The sequence below is a fragment of the Anopheles cruzii genome, chromosome X (genome assembly GCF_943734635.1).
Source record: "Anopheles cruzii chromosome X, idAnoCruzAS_RS32_06, whole genome shotgun sequence".
NCBI lineage: Eukaryota > Metazoa > Arthropoda > Insecta > Diptera > Culicidae > Anopheles > Anopheles cruzii.
The window spans coordinates 4,374,463-4,399,246 of record NC_069143.1 but is presented as its reverse complement, the minus strand read 5'-3'; the positions used below and the strand labels follow the sequence as shown (position 1 = coordinate 4,399,246).

The 24,784-nt window shown below is 48.3% G+C and overlaps 2 protein-coding genes across 2 annotated transcripts; one reads left to right on the top strand and one right to left on the bottom strand.

The window, feature by feature from the left end:
• Nucleotides 1-197: 197 nt before the first annotated feature.
• LOC128277843 (GDNF-inducible zinc finger protein 1-like) lies at nucleotides 198-2,031 on the top strand. The gene is made up of 4 exons (XM_053016393.1): nucleotides 198-347; nucleotides 435-1,395; nucleotides 1,487-1,709; nucleotides 1,812-2,031. Exons 1-4 carry the CDS (start codon nucleotides 198-200, stop codon nucleotides 2,029-2,031), a joined length of 1,554 nt encoding a protein of 517 aa, XP_052872353.1.
• A 426-nt stretch (nucleotides 2,032-2,457) lies between these two features.
• On the bottom strand, nucleotides 2,458-5,854 carry LOC128277830 (exostosin-2). The gene is made up of 2 exons (XM_053016364.1): nucleotides 5,322-5,854; nucleotides 2,458-5,248 (listed from the first exon to the last, which is right to left on the bottom strand). Exons 1-2 carry the CDS (start codon nucleotides 5,852-5,854, stop codon nucleotides 3,571-3,573), a joined length of 2,211 nt encoding a protein of 736 aa, XP_052872324.1. The 3' UTR covers nucleotides 2,458-3,570.
• Nucleotides 5,855-24,784: the final 18,930 nt, after the last annotated feature.

The window sequence follows — 24,784 nt, the reverse complement described above, 5'->3', positions numbered from 1 at the left end:
TTGCTTGGGAAGCAGCGCTTAGCTTAGTTTTTAAAATATGATTCTGCTCGTTACAGAGCAGCAGGTGTACTTCGGCCACAGAAAACTGGCACATGCGCATAGAGCCACACGATTCTCCTGTGGGGATACAGTGAGCTATAGTATGGCTGTGGGATACCTTTCCAGGGTACAAATATTGCGAAAATTTTGCCGTAAACATGGACACCACGAGTCTTCGGCATGTTATCAACGATCCAAACCAATGTCGGCTATGTATGCGCGTCTGTGACGATAGTTTTCTGGAGTACATCTTTTCGGACAAAGAGTACAGCATTGCACATCAAATATTCGAATGCACGTCGATACGGGTAGGTTGCCGGCTCCACTCGATGCAAATGACCGTCGCCCAATTCGCCCAAACCGTCCTGGTTTTTTGGCCCCTCTCTGCCATTTAGGTCACGAAGCAGGATAATCTGACGAAGATATGCAAAAATTGTGCTTCACTGCTGTTTCTGACGACGGAGTTTCGAAACGCGTGCTTCAAAACCAACCGGCTGCTGATGGAAGACTTTGTCATCATGGAGCTGGGCGATTGGGCATCGGATAGCAACCAGCTGCTGCTGAAGGAGTGTGAAAACATTATTATTAAGCACAAACACCAGGTCGATTACGTGTACGCCGGCATCGTAACGGACAGCGAACAGTATTTGGGCGGTCCACTTGAGATCGGACGAGAGTTGTTCGGTTCCGAGCACGCACAGATGTTGCAGCCTGTCCAGCGAGCGGACGGATCGGAAACTGTTTGCGGGATACCGGAGGAAGCGGGCGTAGTAAATGGAGCGTCGGTACCGGAAGAGCCCGACCCGGAGATACTGATGGAAATTTCGAAATTTTTAGAAGAACAAATTCCCAACGATGGGCCACAGGGCTCTGACGGGCACGAGTTGTGGACCAACTATCCGAGAACACGCGAAGAGCGGTGCACTCTGTGCTATGGCGTGAGTGCGGCCGGCTCCGAGCCAACACAACCGCAGCTGGAAATGTTGCGCGAGCAGAAACTGTTCGGGGTCAGCGTAGACGGCCAAGTTGCCTGCGAAAGTTGCTGTTTGTTGCTGGATATTATGGATAGTTTTCGGAAGACAATTGCAACCGCTCAACGCGTGGCGAAGGAGGCAATTTTTCGCTTACCACCAGTAGAAGGGCTGCCCGAGCACGCAAAGGCACTCTTGCAAACGATCAGACTAAAACAGGAAGCGTACCGGCTGGAGCTGCACGTCGCTGTGGCAAACTCGCAGCCGAAAGGCAGGTCGCAAGGCATTCGAAACCGATCGTACAAACGGCCCAAAACAACTTGCCACATTTGCGGGAAGCAGTATGATAACTGGAAGTTTCAGACACATCTCAACGAACACGAAAGTAAGATGCTGTCCCCTTTGGCGTTTCCGCTTCTCGTATGTCTACGAGTCCTACGAAAGGTCCTCAAAACTGGCCTCCTTCCAATCTTCAGATGTTCGACCGTACGTGTGTGATGAGAACGGATGTGGAAGCGCTTTTACCGGAATAGTCTTTTTGAATCGACACAAAAAGCTGTGGCACACTGACTACTACTACGCGGTGTGCGGTGTTTGCGGAAAGCAGTGCAAAACCCAGGGCATCTATCAAACGCACATCTCGTACCACGAGGAACCGAAGCTACCGTGCTCTGTGTGCGGAAAGCTGATGCGAAATAAGTAAGGAATGGGGTGGTGTCTAAATGTACCACAAGGACCCTTGGAACCGGGATTAATTGGTTCTAATTCACGGAATTTTGTTAACCATCTCACTCTTTTCAGGCGAGCGATATGGAAACATATGAAAACGCACAACAACGACCGGAAGCATGTCTGCACGGTGTGCCATAAGAAGTTCACTATTGCATACACGTTGCGTGTGCATATGCGTATCCACACCAACGAAAAACCGTACCCATGTGGCAAATGCGACAAACGGTTTCAATACAAGTGTTTGTTGAAAAACCACAATCAAAAGCACCACGAGGAAGCAGGCGACTGAGTGCACTGGTTCTGTACTACACGCAACAGCCGCACTGGATGTTTGTTTTCTTGTTCGTTTGCAGTTTATTTTTGATTTAATATACTTACTGACAACAGTATGTTACAAATTCTTTGTGCTATGGCGTCAATCAAATAAGTATTATCATCCAGTGGCACCTTTTGCGGCTTTTAGGTGTCCGAGGTGACTCATAAATCAGATCGATTACAACACTGGCTGTACTGTCGCATGTGCCACTAATATACAATAAACTATCAATATATCTAATCGAAATCAATGTCTGAAATCAATCATTCTGGTGGGATAAGACACGTCGACTGCATCGATGCACTTGACGCTAAACATTTATAAAAGCTACCTCTATCAATGCACCAAAGTGAAACAAGTTCAGCTTTCTTTTATGCACACATTAATTTTATTGCAGTACAAACAATAATCTGTGTGTGTGTGTGTCTGTGTGTGTTAATCTTATCCGCAGTACTGATATCCAAACATGTGACAATAAAGTTAAAAAAGTATCATCTATCAAACCTAGAATCAATGACTATTGTTAATGAAACAGATAAAATTACATTTAAGTCTATACACATTCATGGAGCGCGTTTCGATCGATTACACTGAACTATTTGACAATAACAAATAAAAAAGCACACAACAATTCATGATTGTTGAACATTACTATTAATTACTACTACATTGATATTATTACTACAACAACTGATCGACACAGTATCAATAACTATTAATGAAACAGATAAAATTACAGAAGTCTATAGACATTCATGGAGCGCCTATCGATGTGACTGCATTATGTGAAATTATTACAATAAACCATAATAAAAGCACGTGAAACAGATTAAAATCAACCTATAAACCTAATACGGGTATCGTAAATTGTATTGACCTCATTGACAAGCAACTCTAAAATCTTTTACTAAACTAGTATTGCATTGAATTTAAAAAAGTGCTGTTGTCTCTTCGTCAGTCATTATTGCTTTTGACTAATTGGTTGTACTGACAGTTGTGGCATTAACATACTAAAAAACTAACATGTATCAAACCATAGTCAATCATTGAAATTTAAGAATTCTAGATAGACAAGCGTAATTGCACTGACAATTGGAACACCAAAAAACTATGAATGCTCGCAACGAATCATGTATCAAACAAACATCAATCCTAAAAATTCCAAGATTGATGATGTTACCAGATAAAAGTACCGAGGTACGACATATGACAAAGAACAGTTATAAAAGATACATCACAATACATCCAAAAATGTACCAAATTAAAATCAACTACTGAGGTATGTTTGAGAAAAACATTCAGGTATGTGTAAAGAGTAAAAGAGTAAACCGTCAAAGTACTAAATTAAAATCATCGTCTGAGGTATGTGGGAGTCAAATGTAAAACGTCAAAAATGTACCTAATTAAAATCAACGACTAACCTAATCGTGCTTGTGTGAAAAGGCTAGTAACCCATCACTTGCTACATAATCTTGATGGTGCTTCCAATTTACATTAACGGGCAGTGTTCTTCTATAGGCTACCAATATCGTTGAAGCGCTTCAATTTCTCCGGGAAGTTGTCCTTGAACAATACTGGATCCGCTCGAAACTCGACAGTGCGCAGTGGCATCGTGCCGTAAATTTCGGCGAACTGGTTGATGCACGCCGACCGCTCAGTCATGTGGTTCAAGTCGGCCGAAAGCATCTCGTTATTGGTACACTCAGGGCACTTGAACTTTTTGCGCGGTGCAACCTTGATCGGGGGCTTGTTGGTGACATTGCTCACCAGAAAGTTCATCGCAATGTCCTCGCAGTTCATGTGCTCGTCCACCCACTCCTTGATGTTTCCAGGCATAGCGTTCGTGTACATGTAGCTCCAGTACTTGTGATGAAAGGCGGCTCCGGTCAGCACCATCGAGATTTGGTTCGTCCACTCTGATTCGTACCGCCAGCGACCAGTCTGGTTATCCCAGACGTGCGTCCGACTCGGAAATCCCACGATCCGATCGGGATACTCGCGCCACACCTCATATCCGAAGTCCAGCTCATCGGCGGTCAGCATTACGATGTCGTCATCGATCGTCAGAATGGCTTCGGTTTCGATTTCCTCGTAGGGGTAGAACCGATTCGACAGCTTGTTGGCGACCGTCTGGATAACCTTCAGCGGTTTGCCAATCTTCGGAAACAGCGACGGATGTGGTGGTGCTTTCCTCTGGTTGTTCCACACGACCAAAATTTTTTGCAACGACGAAACGGTGGCCAGCTTCTGAATAAGAATGTACAGGCTTTCTATACGATCGTACGTGAGTATGACAGCGGTGAAACCCTGAGCCTTTGGTGCTATCAGCGGCAGAAACAGGGGATTTTGAGTCGTTTTCTGGTGTGGGGCGATGTTCCAGTGCATGTACGTTTTGCTTAGGTGCGGAAATACGCGATCGTTCAGCTGATCTAGCGCGGTCAGCACGATTCGTTCGAGAGACGCAAAGTAGCGGTCACACACATGTCGCACATGCGAGCGCATCTCACGGATCCGCTCGGCCGATACACTTTTGAGCACCGACATCACCCCGTGCAGGTTACTTTCGTAAACCCGGATCGATAGTAGCTCCCAGTCTAGGATGTTGCTGAACGGGAGCACCAGGTTGTCGGCCACGATTACCGGAATACAGCCTGCTGCCATCGCCTCCATCAGTGTCGGCTGCGAAAGTCTCACGCCGCGTACAACGAGACAAAAGGTACCGCTTTCCAGCACTACCGGGTACTCGTATTCGTTGCCTTGTGGAAAGCTGCACCGAACATCGATTTGATTACTGTCGGGCAATCGGTCACTGTTGCGCGGCTCACCAGGCGAGTTCATGTCGATCGATTCGTCGACTTTCACCGTAGAGCTTGGGCAGCGTTGCAGCAACAGTAGCTCGTTCGGATAGTCGTAGGAAAGTTGCTGCAGAACGCGATAATGTCGCGGGAGGATGTTTGTCTGTGATGAGACGAGCAACACTGTGCGCTCCTTCGCCAGATTGGGCCGGTAATGCTCGAACGTCGCGCTGTACATCGGGATGGGCAGATCAAAGTCCGGGCGGTACGTCCAGCTGTCGAACCCGGCACCAAGAATCATGGCACGGTCTGTGTTCACGTCCAGCACCGTACTATAGTCCGGTTTCGAACCGGCCAAGAAATTGAAGAGCAAATGGTTTTCACCATTTTCCCAACTGTGAAGGAGTAAAAGGTAAAGAGTGAGATTCAAACGGGTCACAGTAGGCCGGTCGCGGTAGTCTGAGTTACTATGGCAGCGATGCGAGGGCCTTGCCCACCAGATTGGTGTCCATCCGGTTCTGGTTCAGTGTGTCTATCGTGGGTAGGAATAGGCACGCTTCGTTCGGGTTCGCGGTATAGTACGGGCTGTTTACGACGGTCTTTACTATCGTGAAAAATTCTCGCGACAGCTGGTGGGCCGGGCGCTTGCTGTCCGCATCGCTGTACTCCTTCAGCGGATACACGTAGATCAGAATGTGTTCCTGCTCGCCGTCAATACCAACGACCGACCGTTGGCCGCACCGGTATACGTTGAAGCAGTCCCAGTACGAGCAGTTACGATTGCGGGCCCTAGACAGCTCTGCGTCTTTGTCGAGCGCCACCTGCGGGATGTTGGTCAGCTCTAGGGACAACTTTTCTGTGCCGGCATCATGCTTCACACTCTGGCGCAACCAGAGCCCACCCCCGGACAGCACCAGGAGCAGCCCAATAAAGTACCGATTTGCATCCTGCTTCGATGAGACCTGCGGTTTCACGGCACAACACTTTGACGCCAGCGTCATGATGGCAGTCACTGACTTCAAATCGCTGTTCGATTTCACCACATGTTGTCTCTCATCGTTTTCCTTGTAGGATGCGAATCAGGGAGCCCACATACTATTTGCACAGCACATTATGCCCGCACCACCCTTCCGATTACGTGGGTCGATTACGCCCCATCCCCTTCCGCACGCTGTTGTTATCGACGCGCACCGAATGCTAAACACCTCGACGACTGCGTGTGTGTGTCGACGATAGCAGCAGTCAGTGGGATTCCTGCAGCCGTGAGCATAAACGCGCAGGGCTTGATAAAGTTCTACGTCAGCGACATCTGTGAGCAAATGCCGAAACTAACTTTCAAATCTAGCGTCTGTCTGGTAGCAGCCCTTGTAGTGACTTTTGTCAGTTTTATATGCTTCATTCTGTTCAACATAAGGTTGTTTCAGCTGTATATTTCGCGGCAGCACTTTTTTTACTAATTTTAGCATATTAATATCCTCCATGCATAATAATAATATATTACTGAGTAACTACGTATGGTATCCAAGCAGCAGCTTCATCTCCAGCCATTTCATTGTTTGTTAACATTATTGCTTCTCAAGCCAACGGGATTCATGCACGATGCACCATAAATGTACATAATGCAAGACGAAAATGGATAAACTAAGCAATATACTACGTAGAAAGTGAATGCTCAACTACTATCGCTAAGCTATTATTGCAGCAGATGTTGTTCCGTGGCCGATTGAAAAATGCAAAATTTATGTTCCAAGTATTTTGGTTTACTTTACTTTAGAAAACGACAAAAACACGGTACGGACTTTCAATGTTCTGTACGGTTCGTGCATAAATAGTTAAAATATCAGTGGCAGTGACCCACGAGCTTGATAAAGGCTGCAAGTACCGTTTCAACTTGCCTTACGCCAGTTCCAAGCAGCCTTAGAGCCGTATATTGTGGAAAACCTCTGAATGAAACCTGTCATGAGCTTTACTACCATTGTAGAAGCTGGCCAACAAATGGTACCTTGGCACGAGTTTGTTCACGTAAATTTCACTGGAAATACGAAACCATGGCTCGAACATTTTACCCATTTGTGAAAATGGTTCATCTGCATCTTAGCTTATAACACTGGAAGGCCCTTTGCTTTTGCTTTGCTTTGGCCCTTCAGCCCTTTTTGTATCCAATGCATACAGTTAATGGAACTAAGTCGCACCGGAATGGTGTTCAGCCGATGTTCCGTATTTTGCATACTATTCAGAACCGGAAGGAAGTACGCCCCGAAGATCACATCGACTACGGCCCAGTGAGTACGGCAACAGTGTCATTGGCTAGGCTGTAAACATAGAAACGGACAAACGAATAGTTATTGCCGTTAGAGAAAAGAATGGCTTAAAGTTTCAACTTAAATTTAATTCATTAAGAAATTTTCAGGGCACCTATAAATTTTCCAAGATTAAAACGAAATGGTACAAATTTCGAATCCGAATCAAAACATCTTTAAAAGTGCCAAGTTATGGGCAATGGCTCCCACTATTTGTATGCTGGTGGTTGAAAAAGTTGGTTTGTGTGCGTAGCAAAATGCAACTAAACGCCCCCCCACACACCATTTTGCCGTTGGATACGTGCATTGTTTCGAATATTGGTTATCTGTATTTACCGGAAACGCCTAAGACGCGAGGAATGGTGAACTTTAAACTAGTCTCACAAAATGTTTACAAATGTGAGATGAGCACAATTCTAAGCCACGACAAGCAAACCATTTGAGGCCTTCAATGGCAAATAAATTGCAGTAGGCCTCTACATTGTCGCTATCTATCGAAGAACCGAAATCGAGGTTCAACAGCAACAGCGGAATTACAGTATTTGCGCTGCCTGCAAGCTAAAGGGTTGCAAGATTGTTTTGGTTACATTGTTAGTGTAATGAATCGAACAATTATATTACGTTCCGGCAAACGGGCAGAATTTGGGACGAGCAGAACAGAACAGCTTTGCTCGAGATCACCTAACGACACTGGTACGATGTTGTCCTTCTGACTGCAGAGGTCCTACCGTGAAAACTGGTCGTCGACGTTGTTTCAATTGTTTGTACTTTCATCGTCTCGTAGAGTTCAGAATGGTTCCGATCAGATTGTTGGATCGATTCCTTTTTCCGTGCAGTATACCGGAAGGCACTGTACTGGTGCACATCGAGTACTTAAGCTTACATTAGCGCTCACTCGCCTGTCGACTCAGGTTGGGCCGTGTTGGTGTAGTGACGCACTAGCTTCGACCGGGGTACTGATTGCGAAAAGTGCCGAAAACATCGAGCATGACCATCGAGACTTTCTAGAACCATCCAAAAACAAGAGTCACAGCGACCAATTGTTCCGAAAATTCTTTAGAAGGTTCAGCTAGCGTGGGGTGCGTGTGCGACCTTCGAAGTACTGAGAACCACAAAGAAATCCATTCCCACAGTTTTGGGAGCCAGCAAACGACCACTTCATGGAGTCACCGGAAAACGATGCTTGATCACGAAGCCGGTGGAATCCCAAAGTTGGACAAGCTGCGCCAAGCGACGCAACACGTTCACGTTATCGCCTGAGTCGGTTTGCAAAGTTTTTGGCCAGCGTCTTTGTAACGTGGGCAATCTGCGTGCAAGGTTTGCCCACTTTTCGATTCGGTGTGCGGGGAAGGTTGTGGCCGGGCCGGGCCGGGTCGTTGGTATAATTAAAAGCCATGCCAAACAATCACCGAAAAATGCCCCGCTCCCGCTGTGCCTGCCTGCGTGTTGCGTGTTGCCCGAGTCGCCCCAACTATCGGGCAACTCGCCGCTTCCGCCCGTGCCCTGTATGTGGAAATTTTAAGTTTGTTGAGGAAGCCCTCGACCCATACCTGGTAAAGCAGGCTAGCAGCTAGGGGGTGGGAAGGGAAACGTGGCGTTGCGTTGGGGCTCAGAGAGCCATATTTTAAATTTATTAAACTTTGATCTATCCAATTCTTCAGCGTGGGGTCGGTGGCAGCAGCAGCAGCAATCTTCTTCGGCAGCCTCGAGGGCTCAAGAGACGGTATCGCTATGTACTATGTATTTTGGCTATGACATTCCTCACCCACCCCGAACCGGGTATGTAAGGCTCGGGGTTCGGCGCCTTCGCCGACAGGACCTTTTCGGCCGAACGGTCGGCCAACGAAACGGGAGGGCCCAAGCCATATCGATGGTTCGTCGGGCCCGAACCGTTATCGTTGTCGCCGTCGTCATCGGAGCTCCTCCTATCGGGCGGCTGGTTATCGGCGATGAAAACGTCCCGCGCCAAGAACGCCGCGTTGCCATTCGACGGCCGGCCCGGTGACTCCACATATCCGGTGTGCGCCGGCGCCGGCCTTCGGCGAATCAGCGCCCTTGTTTGCGGATCAACATAAAATTGCGGGCCGGGTCGGACCGATACCACCCACCGGGGCACTATATTCGACGACTCGTAGCCGCTCCTGCGAAACACCACCGAATGGGAGTGTTTTCCAACCCCCGGTGGGGGGTTCGGTTCTGGTGCTTCGGCTCCGACGGTTGAGGATCAAGCCTCGCCGGTGCCGGTTGAAACCACGGCCAACATAAATCGACCGAACCTAGAAGGTACATACGTAACAAGTATATGTATGAGACGAGCACGCTGAATGACATCGGAGTCTAGCAGAACTGCAGGCAGAAAAAAAAGCCCAAGCAACTAAATAATTATCGTACACTTTGTTCCGTCGTCGTCACATCCGGGGACAATCCATGAGTGGGACGAAAAATAACAAAAAAGTGAAACTCACAAAAAGCAGGAAAACACGGAAAACTGCAGCAACGTCGCGAACACGTTGCATTTAAAACACGGACGTGCTTTGTGCGGTGTGCCGCTGTAAGCACCCTCTCAGGTTCAGGCTCTAGCTCCGCTGTTGACCCAGTATGATAGAGAATTCATTTTGCTAGCGGTTTTCTATTATTCTTCCCGCTATGGCACCCACGTTAGGGTGCCAGTCGAGGTCGACACCGAAGCCAGTGCCAAAACCAGCGTAGCGTTACAGAAAAATGGAGAGTAGCCTAAGAGTCCGAGAAAAAAGCGAAATCCTCAAAGCAAGCGGCACAGCAGCACATATGGAGTGAAGCAAACTGCATCTCGCGTAATGTCGAATCAAAAGCGCGTTCAACGCGTGCACATGAGTTGGGAGCCCCTGAAGCGCCCCTTTCAACGACACCACACAGATCCGCCGACGTGTGCCGTGTGGGCGGTTTGCAACCCCCTTTTCTGGAGAGAGTTGGCTTAATCGTTTGACTTTCAACCGAGGCCACATAGGCCCATAGACACCCCCACACGGAAGACTATATAGAGAAGTTTTGATTTGCATCACCATAAAAATATACATCCGGCAGCGCCAGCCTTTGTCAGGCGCTTGGCGTTAATTAGAACTAGGTCTAACGGGTCCGAACCATTGAGTTGGAGGAACATTGCACGAACATGTTGCTGATGTTGCAAAGGTTATTCCAGTGGAAGTGTATGGCGCGGGTGCCCCGTACTGGTGTCGTGAATGTCGCGTGTTGCGTACTGTAGCACCAGCATTTCAATCCAAATCGGAACTGGAATCACACCGAGCAATTTTTGAAGTTTCATTTGCAACGAAGTCAGGAGCGACAGGATCGTGAAAGATACTGTACCGAAGCCGCAGTCGTATGAAATCAAACCACACGTCGATCGACTTCAAGTGAATTCATCATCCTCATCCTGGTCTGCATCCGAGACTCTCTCCGCCGCACTCCTTCGGTGGAGTGGCTTCTTCCAATTCGTTCAACGCGGTCGCTATTGGATCGCTATCGATGTAGTCGCCAAATCTCAAACGGGGCCAGGATTGTAGCCCGGTGTTCTCAGAACATGATCAGCCCACCTGAGCTTGGCGAGGTGTAAAGCTCGCTGTTTTAGCGGCTTCTTCATTGTTCGTCCACACATATGGGGACAATGTTCAATCTGAGCATCTTCCTCTTGGACGAGGCTAAGAAGGTTTTTTCGATAGTTTTTCGTACAGTGTCCATGTCTCAGATGCGTATGTAAGTACTGGGATTATAACATGTGTATAATCCCAGTGAGCGATATTGCTCTTACAACTCCGGTAACTTTGCCTTGAAATCAATTTTTAGATAGCAAGTGTTTTTACGAAACTCAATCTTTTGAATGATGTAGGTGGTATTTACCACCGTTATACCCTTATAGTTGCTACACGCTAGCCTACCAACGATTTTGCGTATAGATTCCAGGCATAGGTAGATACCAGGCATCTATTCGCTATCCCATACCTCTGATATGATTTGATTAATCTCGTTTTCCACTCTTTCATAATTTTTAGCTTGGCTACAATCCCGTCGGTGTCTGATGGTTTGTTATTCTGTAGCGGACGGATAGTAGCCAAAGTCTCTTCACTGCTAAGGACAGAAGCACATTTCTGCCCACCTCTGACTGCTCTTTAACTTGCTCATTGAGTAGTTCACCAAAAAAGGGTCCTGGGTCCATTGCGAGAGAAGCTCTGAGTGGATACTGATCCGGTTTTTTACCTTGTCCCGGCAGCAGGTGGTATTAAGTTTTTAGTTGTTTAACTGCTGACGGTTTGTAAAATCATCTTGTGAGACCGTAACGCACTTTGTTTTCCTAAAGTTCACGTAGTCTCTCGTCTTCCCACAATCATTTGTTTATTTTTACAACTTTTTGCTTTCCTGGCTTGGGAGCTTTTTTATATTTCCTTACGCTGTCGAATGTCCTGTACTCAGCTACCATTGCTTCATCCCCGATGTTCCTTCGTTCCGTCTCAGCTCCGTACACTCAATATCGTCGAAGTTCTTGCAAGCCGTATTGAAACGACGTTCTTACTCATTATACTTGGGCTCATTATTCTTCATCGAATCGCTGCGCCAAGCAGGTGGTGATCTGCGTCGATGGTCACCCCTCTATAGGCCTTGGCGTTGAGCACACTCGATTGATGACGACTTGTGATCAATCAATTTGACATATGACTTCGCTGTATCAAAAAGTCGATCACTCTCAGCACTTTCCTTGAAGAAAAGCGGCCTCAATCCCATTAGCACGTCGTTTAGCTTGTGCAAAGTCATGGTGGCGTATAACATTAGGGTAAGGAAATATCCACCAAATCACATACATCCAACACAGTTTGCTACTTCAAAGGGAGTGCAATAGGCTACGTTATCCACAGTAGCAGCATTACAAGGAAGTGCATCCAAAAATAGTAAGCAACAGTCGTAAAGGATACCGGAAAAGCCAGCTATAATAGTGGTCATTGTCTACGAAATTTGTTTTTGTTGTTTGAAGGGATGTTTTGTTACGTTGTCCGCCAACCGCCGAGCGGTCCTGGACAATTTATGACTTCGTCCCATTATCATTGTCTATCTGGACGGCCTAAGAAAACATCCGCCATTCTAGTCATACAGTGTGTACAATTCACTGTTGAAACGGCTATGCCATTTTTCCTCCATATTGGGGTCAAAAATCAACCTGGGCATCTGCCTAGTACTCTATTGGTGTTGAAAAAGAGCTTATACTGCAGAAACGTGATTTTCTAACTGCGACATAAAGCGATATTTGTTTTTTGAGTGACTTGTGAAAAGTATTTGGTTGTGCGGATACTTTGACGTATACAGATACGTATCCTTATCTTGCATCTTGGCTTAGTAAATTAATAGATAAATACTGGTTCCCTTGGACCTTTATACCTCCGCGGAACAATGAGTAATGCACGGGTAAAATTGTGCTAAGCTAACCAATAGCCATTTCTTAAACATTCTAGTTTGTCATTCTTTCAAACCATTATAAATAAAATAAGTTAAATTGATTTATGAATAGAACTAAAATAACCGATGTCTTGCACCGTCACACGCTAGATTACTTTTCAGTCTCATAAACGCACGTATTAATAGAAGAAACAGTCAAGCAACATTTTCGACCCATCAACAAATAGGTTATGAAGCAAACCATAAATTCGGCACAATACAATCTGGTTCCGCTGTGGAAGATATGCCTTCAAGACCGAGGCGTCGAACGTTTAATGAACGTTTCAATCTGTGGCATGTCCGTAGGTCATCCGTCTCGCTGCCCCAATTCATTGGTTTATCGGCGGTCCAACCCTGACAGTGCATCATCAACTTGAGTGCAAAACTTTTGCTGAACTCTTTTGTTGAACCCAGTTTTTGAACAATACCCACAACGCAGTCCATGCAATATCAGATAGGATCACACTTATCAACTGAAAGCATTGCCATAGATGCCGGCAGGAGGCCATCAGTAAAACCGTAACACAATCATTTCGTCGTGAAAACAGTTTTTGTCGAGCAGTTCTTCGAAATTGATTCAATGTCGAAGAAAAGAAGTTAAACGAAAAGTTTTATGGTTGACCAAACCCAGGAAACAGCGTCGTCAAGCGTCATTATCGGGCATTCAGTAACTGCAGCCCATGCTCGTTGAGTTGACTGCTGTCTGCCTTAAGGTATCCCTACAGCAATACGCGTCGGGTAATGCTTTCTAAACCGTCGATTTCTAGGTTCGTCCGTAGATCATCCATTAACAATGTACCGATTTATCGGTTCCCACGGCGAACGGTGTCAGCTCGACAGCCAGAAAGTGCATCAAGTTTTAATTCAAAACCTTACGTTGACGATGGATGCTGTCCGCTCTAAAACATAAAAAAACGTCATTATTGTTGTTTTTACCTGCTGTAAGAAGTTGTTGCTGCACCTGGACACTTTCTGTGAAAAGCACAAGAAGTTGAGCACTGGTTTTGTGTTGCACTAAGAAAGTGCAAGAGTTCAAATCGTTCAAAAGTCAAGCTACGAAAGTCACAGAACGTTGGTGACTCCGTTGGTTGGTTGGAGGCCTTAGTGGATGGCTTAATTCAGGTCATCATGCGGAGACTCAAACACGTCAGGTCCGCCAGACCAAACCCAGATGTAAGCTTCTGACCGGTTAGCCAAACAAGGCTGTGCGGGTGACCCTTTTCGGACTTTCGGAAGTTACCGTAATAGTCGTTTCCCCATTGAAATCTTCATAATAAGTGTCAGCTTCTTCTTTGGCTCCTCTGTCGTGATAAGTGATTCCTTTTCTTGTCAGGCTTAACAAATGAACGGAAACTTTCACACTATTTGGCCGATATTATTCACCTTGTTTTTGGCGAAACCGATTAATCGGTGCTGCGTAGACGAACGAACCTATGGACGTGTACGGGATGCATGAGCAGTGCGATATGAAGTTTATGAATTGGAGTTCCTGTTCTATTTGAATCGAATTTTCCTACTGCAGTATCTTTGTTGGGGCCCATAGAGAATGGATTCAGCAAAAGACCAACAATACAAACACACAAATAACAGCATGAACAATAAAATAAAATCGTCAACATCCGACAGTCGAGCACGGCCAGGATAAAGCCAACGGTGCGGTAGAATGCCACTGCACCTGGATTCTTCCATGGTGCATGGCGGTTAAGTTTGTTATAATTACACAATAAGAATAATAAATACGGCCCCGTCCGTTCTTTGGGATTAAAAATAAATTGTCTCTTTCGGGGCCGGTGGCGTTGCTTTCATGGACCCGTGGACCTTCATAGCAGTAGTATCGGTGTAAAGTGACATGGTTTTTGCTTTTAGTTGTCGGTCGGTTGCATTGAACTTCAAACTAGGACCACTTTGTGTGCCTAAAGGACGCGCTGTTGTGGGACTAAAAATAGATACGTTTAACATCCATTAAGTTCAATACACGACAGGTCACACGAAAGGTGTACAATGTACTGTTAGCGGGGTAACGGATGCCAGAACAACGATATGGAGCAATCGTTTTGAATTCTCTCTTCTCGCTAGAGATTAATTTTTCAACTTCCTTCAATCATGCCTTTTCCGCGGTACTGATAAGTAGTCGATCTCTAGTCCCAATAAGGCCAGCAATCGTAAATCGTTATAATCATCATTGCAACGTGCACTGCCACTGGTTTTATCACATCGCATTGCCACACAGTCAGTGCCATAGAAACGCTAATCGACGTCGTCCGTGATGGACGTCAAATCGATTCGAACTTCTCGACGATACGTCCTCGGCCTGGAACAATGGACCCGGGGGGGGGGGGGGGGGCGCGCCACAAGGCGGCGATTTGCTTCATTTTAATTTCAACAGGAACGGCTGAATGGCCTGCGTACTAAAGCCTGCAAATCACCCCATTCCGTGCGGAAGCGCATCAAAAAGTAGTCTGTCAAAAGTAGGAAAAAAAAAACGAAAATCATAAAAACCGTGGCTGAGAGGCGAGTGGATGTGTTAATCATCATCGAGGCGCACCACAGATCGTAAACCGCCCGCAGAGTGACGGTGCTTGGGCCCAGCCCAGGAGAGTGCCCGGAACCGCACGCAGCACACGGAGACGGGAGAGGGAGAGCCGCCCGCTCACTCCCTCCCCATCTGCCCCCCCCCCCCCCCCCCACCGGTTGTGACACACATACACTCAGTTTCTAATTCGTGGCGCGGCAGCGAACTAACGAGGAACACCAGAGGGGTGTGGCGAAGGTGAAGCGGCAGCCAGCAGCAGCAGCGGTGCCAAGCGACAGGATGCACCCAATACAGCCACACGCCAAAATCCATTGTCAAGGTCATGTCTGACCTAGTTGACGAAGAGCGCGCGGGCGTCTGCCACTTCGGCTCTCTGTCCAGGTAACCAGGGGAAGGGGGGCAGCGACGGGAGGCTACGAGTTGGTCGGAACAGTGAGAGTCTCCCCTGATGCTACCCACCCTGGCGCGCCTACCAGCTGCTGTGACTTGCGACACCCACACACAGACGCGCCGAGCAGAGGACCGAGATGGTGCCTATGTATATGAAGCGACCGGTCCACATTGACACTGGCGGGAAGTGGCGCAATGACGCAATGCATCAACGCTTGTGTGTGAGTGTGTGTGTGTGTGTGTGTGTGCGTGCGGGTGAGACGAGTATCCTGTTTCCTGTGGCAACCATGTGGACCGAGCGCCGAGCGAGCGCCGAGCGAGCGCGTCGCCGTCGCGTCAGTGTGTTGTGCCGCGACCTATTCGCTCGCTTTCCCCTCCCGTTCCGTGTGTGTGTGTGTGTGTGAGTCGTGAGTGGAAAGGCGAGACCCGAACCCGACGCGACCTGAAGGATATACGCTGTCGAAGGCCAGCGCTCGTCCTCGCGCGTGGTCGCCGCACGCGTCCGTCGCAGGACGCTCCGGCTCGCGAAGTACTCTATAGCATTATCCTGCCGCGATGTCGCGGCACTCACCCCCGAACCGGGAACACCAGAGGGCAGGACCGGTGGCAGGCAGGCGGCAAGCATTTTATAGCACCCATCAAAGCTGTAGCCGCAAAGTTTGCGACCAGCAGCAGCAGCAGCAGTTACGCTCTATTTTTATGCCTTCCGGGTGCCATCTCTCGCACTCGTTAAAATTGTAAAAGCTTCGCCGGAACCAGAGATGATAGCAGGCTAATGTGACTGCTGCCCGCCGGTTCCATTTGGCCCCTTTTAACCTCGGAAGTCACGACCATCGACGAAAACCTTGAAACAATCGTTAGAATTTGATGGCGCAAAGCCTTTGGAGCTCGGGAGCGTAGTACCTACTTCGTTCCATTCAGTTCCGGGTGCAACGGGGGACCATTTCGGGCAGCGTAGTTTGGGATCGTAAAGCTCCTGGCCGGCGCGGAATGTGCTGGTTTTCCATTAGTCCGTCCGTCCGGTAGCACCCGGAGTTCCAGCGGCCCAAAAACCGGTCTCCGGTTCTCCGGTGCGATTACTGTGACTCTGGAGCTGGATTCTACCGAAGCATCGATCTACCGAACCTTTGACAGATGATCTACGGACCGGGGGATCAAAATTCGAGCAGTAGCAGGCTGCTCGAAATCTCGCACCAGACAAACGGCGTTGACAGCTGATGGCTTGTGGTGCTGATGAGAGAGTCGTTCAGCCTTTTTTTGTGCTGCAAAAATTACCGACAATAATAATATCCTAGAGAACAAACAAAAAAAAAACGGGGGAGGATGGCGGGGGGAACCAACAATCGCCAATTGGCGATGGCAGAAATTTCAACAAGTAAACTCCGGAAAATAACAAAACATCAAGCTTTCGGTACCTTAGAGGGCCCCCCGGTTCTGGCGCACGCACTGGTCTAGTGTGTGTCGTCTAGTGCCGTGTTTTGGGTTGAAGTCGGGCTGTGTGTACACTGTACATTAGCTATCTCTATGCAGCAGTAGCAGCAGTAGCAGCAGGCGTCGTCGTCGTCCTCGTCGTCGTGGGTCGTGTGGTTGTGTGTAGCCAAGCTGGACTCGCTGGTGGTGTTGGTTGAGCGCGAGTAGCGTTTCCTAGCTGCTTGGGGCACTGGCTTCCCTCGCACACACAGCCACGTAGCGCAGCGAGAACGGTTTAGTCCGAACGGCCCTTAGGTGCTGGAGCGTACATAGCGCTGTCAAAATAGCCGTCAACCGGCTGCTTGCTGCCAAATTATACAGCACCGTGGTGCTAGCATTCAGCCGCCCGGCACTATGTAATTGGGCAGGATAGTACCAAGCACATAGGAGCAGACGAGCCGCGTATTTCCTGCCGTGTTCTACGGGGCGGATAGATCATTCGTAGGACCGAATGGCGGGTGGTGGTAAGGCCCTGGGCAAGGTCGGTAGTCGGCGATAGAACGGACCCCAGGTACCTAGGTACATGTAGACCGAAGCCGTTGCCGTTGTCGGTCCATCGAATCGCACTCATTACCGCGACCTTCTCGCGGGGGACACTAGGTACTAGCGGATATCTGCTCTTTCTTTCTCTCTCTCTTTCTCTCTCTCGCTCTATCTCTCACTGTCTGTTTCTCTTTCAGGTACATAACTCGCCCATCGTGTATACGGTGCGCACCATGTACACCCGCAGCACGGGAAGCCTTTTCGCGAGCGCAAAAATAATAAATGCATGTTCTGCGTCGTGCAGTGGCGCTATGTAACAGCAGGGCACGCCGTAGAAGCAACGCGGCAAAATTGTAAATTGAGCCCGATGAAATTGTTGGCAAACAACCACACACCGCAGCGCCGGTGTACACATAGTAATGTAGCATCGCGGCACTCTACACGAGCTGCTGCAGGCACAACTGCAGGGCCACTACATACCGCACGGCACGGCACGTTTATATAAATATACTCGGCGGCGTCCTCGGCTGCAACAGCGACTCCTTGCGCTCCAGGTTTATATACCTTTGCTGTAAATGGTACAGCGTTCCGGTAATGTGCACGGCTATGGGCCGTGCCGTGTGGACAGCTATATAGAGAGAAGGTGTGTAAAGATCCTTACACACAACACTCAACCTGGGGCGCACCAAGTAGCGCACGGGTGCAAATGCCATGCTACCATACATCAAAGACCAGCCGCCCAAGCCCACGGAGAAAGAGAGTAATGTATAATGTACACAGCTCCCAATTTGGAGACGCGTACATAGAGTACATAGGCCCACAGTGCCTTCGCCTTTGGGCACTTCGGCATCGAATTTCGGCGTACGAAGCCGAAGTCCGTACACCCACACACACACACACACGCGCGCCACTTATATTGTGCCTCCGCGCGAAAACGTGTAGTACTTCATTTACATCGAGCCCAGTCAACCTATTACCTGGGTACCTGGCGGTTATTGTCGATGGTGATGCTGGGCACACGCTCTGCTCTTACAGCACATAGCCGCCGCCGCCGGTGTGTTGTTGTCGTTGTCGCGTCAGCACGCTCGTTGAAATCCTTTGTTCGCCCGTCGCCCGTCGGGCGAAGAACGCGAATAATTTACGTCCCGAGCCCGGCTGTTATTTACTGGCGCGCTGTGTGCCCGCGCTCTCGGGGTGGTCGGCGGCGGATGCTGGCTGCGATCGGCACATAGGGTGCCCGCACATAGGATGTCCGATCCTATGTGCTGCTACCAGTACTTGGGCCATGTGGCCACCCTATGTATGTAGACTGTTGGCCGTTTTCGGGGGTTTGATTGTTTCTTTTCCTCAAGTAAGGGAAAGAAGGGTTGGTGAAAAGGGGGGGGGGGGGGGGAGAAGAGCTCTTGGACTTTGTGGGAGGAAGCTTTTCTGGAAATAGTACCTTCCACACACACACACACACACACCGTATCCACATAGAATTGCATTTTGTAAGCATAATTGGATCACAGCGAATGATGCACTTTTTATGTAACCGTCGATGGGTGGTAACTGCTAGCATCCGCCCTGGCCTATTCTAATACATACCTGTGACGGATATAGGCAGAGCTACAGAGAGAGAGAGAGACAGAGAGCGAAAGAGAGAGAAACATCGATGCGAAGGGCCGGTGTTTAAATAGTCATCGAGTTTCCGAGCTCTCGGTGCTAAGTACATTGTGCTGGAAGAAAGAAAGAACCTTCCCCCGCCTCCGTGCGGTCGTTGTGGTAGGGTAAAGCCGGTGGGGATGGATGGGAGATCTTGCTAGGAATTTCGAATCCCCCGCAAAACGTCGGTGCTGTCAGGAGGACTTTTAAGTTGTTTCGTCTTTTTTTTTGTACCGTTTTTGATCATTATTCGTTCGTTGTTCGGTCATTGCAGAGCCATTGTGCGCGCAGATCGGGCACTATTTGGAAATCACTTCACGTAGAAATACACACACACACACATGTGCATGACGGAGACAGCATAAGGATAACCAATTTCTTTTGCCGTTGATTGAACTCAAGGCGACGGAATGTAAAGCAGCAAATCTGTCACTCCTAGGAGGATGCTGGGAGTATCCGGATTCTAGAAGAGACTAATCTGCAGACCAAAGGTGAAAGATACGTCACAAAGCACACATATAGCAATGTGCGCCACAAAGCTTAGACGGTTCGGTACTCGTTAGTGGGTCATCCTGGTCACACAGCCTTGATTCTGGTCTGGACGCTAAATCTGGCTGGAAAAACGGTTGACCAAAATAATAACCAACGTCTGATGGGCTTCATTCATAGTTCCACGTACACAAGGTCCACGTACTGGAATCTGCATCGAGATCGGTTGCTATCGATCGATAGTCGCTACCGGGCGCCGGGCGCAAAATATGTTCGCGGTTGTGAAATCCGTCTCAACCCTAGCCTAGGTTCGGAGTTTGGGGGCCGGATCTGGCAGCTGTCAAAACACTTTTCGCTCACAAATCGTGACGAGCATGGTCTAAGCCACGGTTACTCACAGGCTTTTTGCATCATTCCAGAACATTCATCCGCCTTTCTGAGACCAGAGTCGCTGTGTGAAGATGAAGTAAAGATGGACTAGTCGAACCACAGGTCAACAGCGAGTTGAATTCGCTGTATTGCGACCTTACCCGGCCATTCAGCGTATGGGTCCCGCCAGGCTCCAGATGGGATGGGCTCCTGCGCTAAGTCGGTAGCGTGTGCTTTAGTCCTGTACACAGAAATTATAATCGTTCGACTGATCATGCACGACTGATCATGAGAGTCCAGCTTAGTATTAAAACAGTGCCATACTCCAAGCTCACGGTTCCTGGAGGTCAGTCTAGCTACCATTCTAGCGCATACAAGACATGGGACACTGAATTTTTGTGAGCCACCAGGCGTCTCCAAAAACCAGCGGTTTTTTGTGAGCCACCAGGCGTCTCCAAAAAACAGTGAGTCACCAGGCGTCTCCATCGCGTGTGACAAGTGGACCGCAACCTTCCACTCCCAAACGAACTAAAACTCCCAAACCCGAGGCCAAAAGTCTGGCCATTATCGGCGGAAGCCTTCAATAGTTCAATACGCACGGTTTCGATCTCGGTGGTGTAACGGAACAAACCACTTCAAAGAACTTGTCGCTTCCACACGGGTCCTCCCAATTTCCACAACTGCTGCTTTCGGAAACACACAGCCTGGACACTCTCAGCGCAAGGTTGCGCTTGTTTCGTTTACACCTCACGTTAGTGGCACCGCTGCTTGGTTACACTTGGCTGCTCGATCGCATTCACTGTTCGATCGAGTGCTCGAATGGAGTCTGTAGTCACACTCCGTTAGAACAAACGGGAACAAAACAGCTAACCGCTGCCTAAAGAAGTGGCGTCCGGCAGTTAGAGCCAGTCCGGGCCACCAATGAAGGGGGGTGGGGCAACGTTACAGAAGCGCACGGGACAGTTTGAGACAGAGAGGGCGGGGGAATGCCTGGCGGGTGAACAGGTCTGCTGACCGACCGACCAGCAGCGCCGCAAAGCGTGGAGGTGGAGGCTAATTCGATTAAAGTGATGATGCTTTTATTGTGTTATGCCGCAACATGCGGCGTTCGATTTGTGGATTCATTTCGGTGAATCAGTTATGATGTTTGCATAGCCGGCGCCTCGACCCTCCGTGCTCGCCGTGCTCCACCCATCTGGGGCAATCGGGTTAGAATGTCCTGCAGCTAAAACAAGATACATCATTGGTAACTCAATTACCGACCTGTCACTTTCAGCGCAATTCAAAGGCCTCCGGATGGTTCGGTCTCCGATTCGCCATTCCAGTGACAGTTCTCTGTTCGCTGCTTGTGTGTTTGTCGTGCGCTGTCCCCATGTCCCCGAACCGCCAAACGGTTACTTATACCGCTCCAGGCGCTGTCCGCGCGCGCGTGTGTGGGTGCGGTTGCGTTTTTGTCCCGAGCCACACAGAACTAATGTCCGATGGACAGCCTTTGAAGATTGCCGTGCAATAATGTCTAAGAATTCATTAGACAGCGAGCGAGAGAGAATGAAAGCCAGAAAGAAAGAGAGAGAAGGGGGAGGCGGGGCACAGGTGAAATAAAATTACTGAGGTATAAAAAGGAGCAATACAAAATAGCACCATCAAACGGCAGATCGTGGCCCCGGAGTTGGGAGCAAACGAGCTACACCGAACAAATAAATTGCCACAACAGGAAGTGGCCGTTAATGTTAAGCGACAGTTAAAGAGAAGGACAAAAACCAAAGGTACATCGACCAAGTTTAAACGTGTGAAACGTTATCAGCTGCCTATAAACTGAACAACAGAGGCAAGCAAGTCTGTAGTCTGTAGTCACATAAGCAAGTAACCAGGTTCAAGTATCCAATAAATAGGATACATGGCCACAGGCCAAGCCTGGTGAGCTGCTGTTGATAACAATGACAAACTTCGGCTGCTGCGTAGCATACAAAACAGTATTTTTCATGTGACTGTATTAAAAGGGGGCCTGAAAAGATAAATAAACGAAAAATACCTCTATTTCTAATTACGCCTATCATAAGTCAATCACATTCACACAATCCTGTTATGGCTTTATTACTTTATGGCGATGGAATGTTGTCAACTTTTTAAACTCGCTGAGTGGGCCCCGGTTTTTTGTCGACTCAGTTTTGGGCCCGTCAAAAAGGATGTGGATGTAAGCAGATACTAACGGAGTGAAGCAAATGGCTGGTGAACGCCGTCAAGGACTAAGCCACCTATGCAGATGAGCAGGCGTATTGAAAGTTCTGACAAGTGATGGCAGTTACATTGCTCTTGCCTAGCGTTGAGGTTCCTTTGGTCAATGAGATATTAAGCGAATGCGATATATCAGAAAAGGCAGTTAGGTGAAAATAACGAAACAAAGGCACTGTTTGCCACAATCATGTTTTCGTGAATGTTTTACACATAAGCTTTCAACCGGAGGTGGTTCTACTATATTAATATACTATTTTCTTGTCGTTTTGTGTCACTATCTACTTACCTATCGAAGAAAATGCTGCCTTAGTGACTTCCGAGTTTCTGTGCTCACTCCATTCTGACTTCACTTCCATCCATTCTGAAACACATGAAACGCGCAGTATGCAGTAAATAACCTTTTTTGAATCACCATTCCGGTATTTTGGTTCAATTTGAAAGACTTAAAAACTGTTCACAGTTGCAGATCAACAGTGCCCTTAGTTATTTTTATTAGACTTTTTTGACATCGCGCTCCTTTGCCTGATGGGGATGATGGATGTATTCGATTGCCAGCAAGCTACACAATATTGCCATACGATCATACAGACCGCTGTGGATCGTCCGTAGACCAGCGAACTTAAGATCAAAACATTAAGGTGGTGCTTAATACAGCTCTGTCCGTTCTAATAATAAAAATAAATATAGACCGTTGAGCGTTACTACTAAATCTGGGCCGGCCAATACTAAATCTGTGACATTTCTTTGTTTTTGTGTTAAGTCTTTCATTGTGTCAATTACATCGGACACCAATCTAGCATACTTAACTATAAGCTTTTTCATTGGGTTCGCATTTGGAATAGGCCATAGGTATATTTGTCTGGTGGAATCGCTAGTCAGGGGTTTCATCGGCGGAAACGTTACATTTCTATATTTTGGCTTGTCTATACATACGCTTGAGGGAAGTTTTCAAATTTCCCAGCTAAACAAAGCGCCTGTTCAAGGGGTGACTGTTTTGCAACCTCTCACATGATCCCGATCCGATAATACCTTTCACGCGTCGAGTAGGTGAAAATAAAAAATGGAAGAGGTCTTTGGTGGTCCAATTGTTTTGCTTTCGCATTGGAGCTGCTGTGGAGCATTAGATTTTGATACGGATTTGAGTTGGGGATTTTCGCCCTTATTCGTTTGGTCAGTTTGTACAAAAATAATGGTTCCATATGATGTACCAGGCACGTTTCGGTGGTACTGGTTATCGTCTGTGGGCCGACAGAGCAGGTGCGTGATGTTTATTACAGCTGTACTGCTGTACTCCGCTCGAACAGAGCGCTCTTCTATGCGCCACCTACGATCACTACTGCAGCATCGATATCGTAAGCTTCACACACGCAAATATACATGCGTTTTTGTAGCAGTTTTCGCTAATTCGGTCGGTTTCGTTTTCAATCATATGAAATGGTTTTGCCGAGTGTAGTTTCATAGTGTTTTGAGCGTAACGGTGCGTAACGGTCGTAACCGGTGTCACCTAACTGTCATCACAGCTCGGCCGGACTGATGGGGCTTTGGTTTGGTCGTTCGATATCGATCATGAAATCGAGCTCTGTCGATCGGTCGTAGTTTTGTTTCCATCTGCACATCTGCAGATGTATGTTTACATCTTGGGCGCATCATGGGCATACCGTGTTTCGGGAGCCAACTTTCCCTCACCGTAAGGCTCATCCGTCAACGGTTCAGCGCAATTGGGTCAACGAACCCGCGTGGGGCGCTTGACACAGCGGACACGGGAGATTGATTTAGTGCGTTCTCCTGGTCCGGTTTACGGGAAACTGCTCCGGAGCTGCTTGAATGCTGCTCGACTCCCAAGAAACCGAGAATACCGGGCGTGTGGCCGGAAGGAAGAGGTGACCAAAAACAAAGAACAGGCAATAGTGGTGAGTTTTTTCCGAACCGAATAAAACCGAGATATGTTGTGTCTTGTAGTATTGTATCTCGGTTTTTGATGTGAGCTTTTCCCTTTTCGCAGAAGAGACAGGTACAGGGTGTCGGCAGCAAACAGAAACTTCCGTTGAGCGTTTTGAGGGTATTGCGTGCGTTTGTTTGTCTTCTCGGGTGTTTCTTTCCAGCTTTCCAGCCGTACACAGGCGATGACCGGCACCGGGTATGTAATTTGCGGAAGGCACCACGCAGGATTCGTACGCCGCAGCTTCGCGGCACGGCACGGTGCGGACGATTCTGCCATTTATGTACACCGCCGTACACGGCGGTCCTTTATGTACGGCCCGAATCAGCGAGCACCTGAGCAGCGAACCCCCCGCGAGGCTGCGTACAGACGGCACTGCCACTGAGGACCGCCACTATAAATAAGGCGAGCCGTGGCCGGCCGTTGCCGCCGCCAGTTGTTGGCGGGCCCCATTTACGATGTAAATGCAGCCGTGCCGCGCCGTCTGTCATGCTCATGCTGGATATGTATGGCCCTTCCATACATATGTACCTATCGCAGCGGCACTCATCATCGCTCTGCCATATAGCCCGCGCGAATAATTACGGTGACAAACCCGGGGCCTGGAGCGCGAGCTACG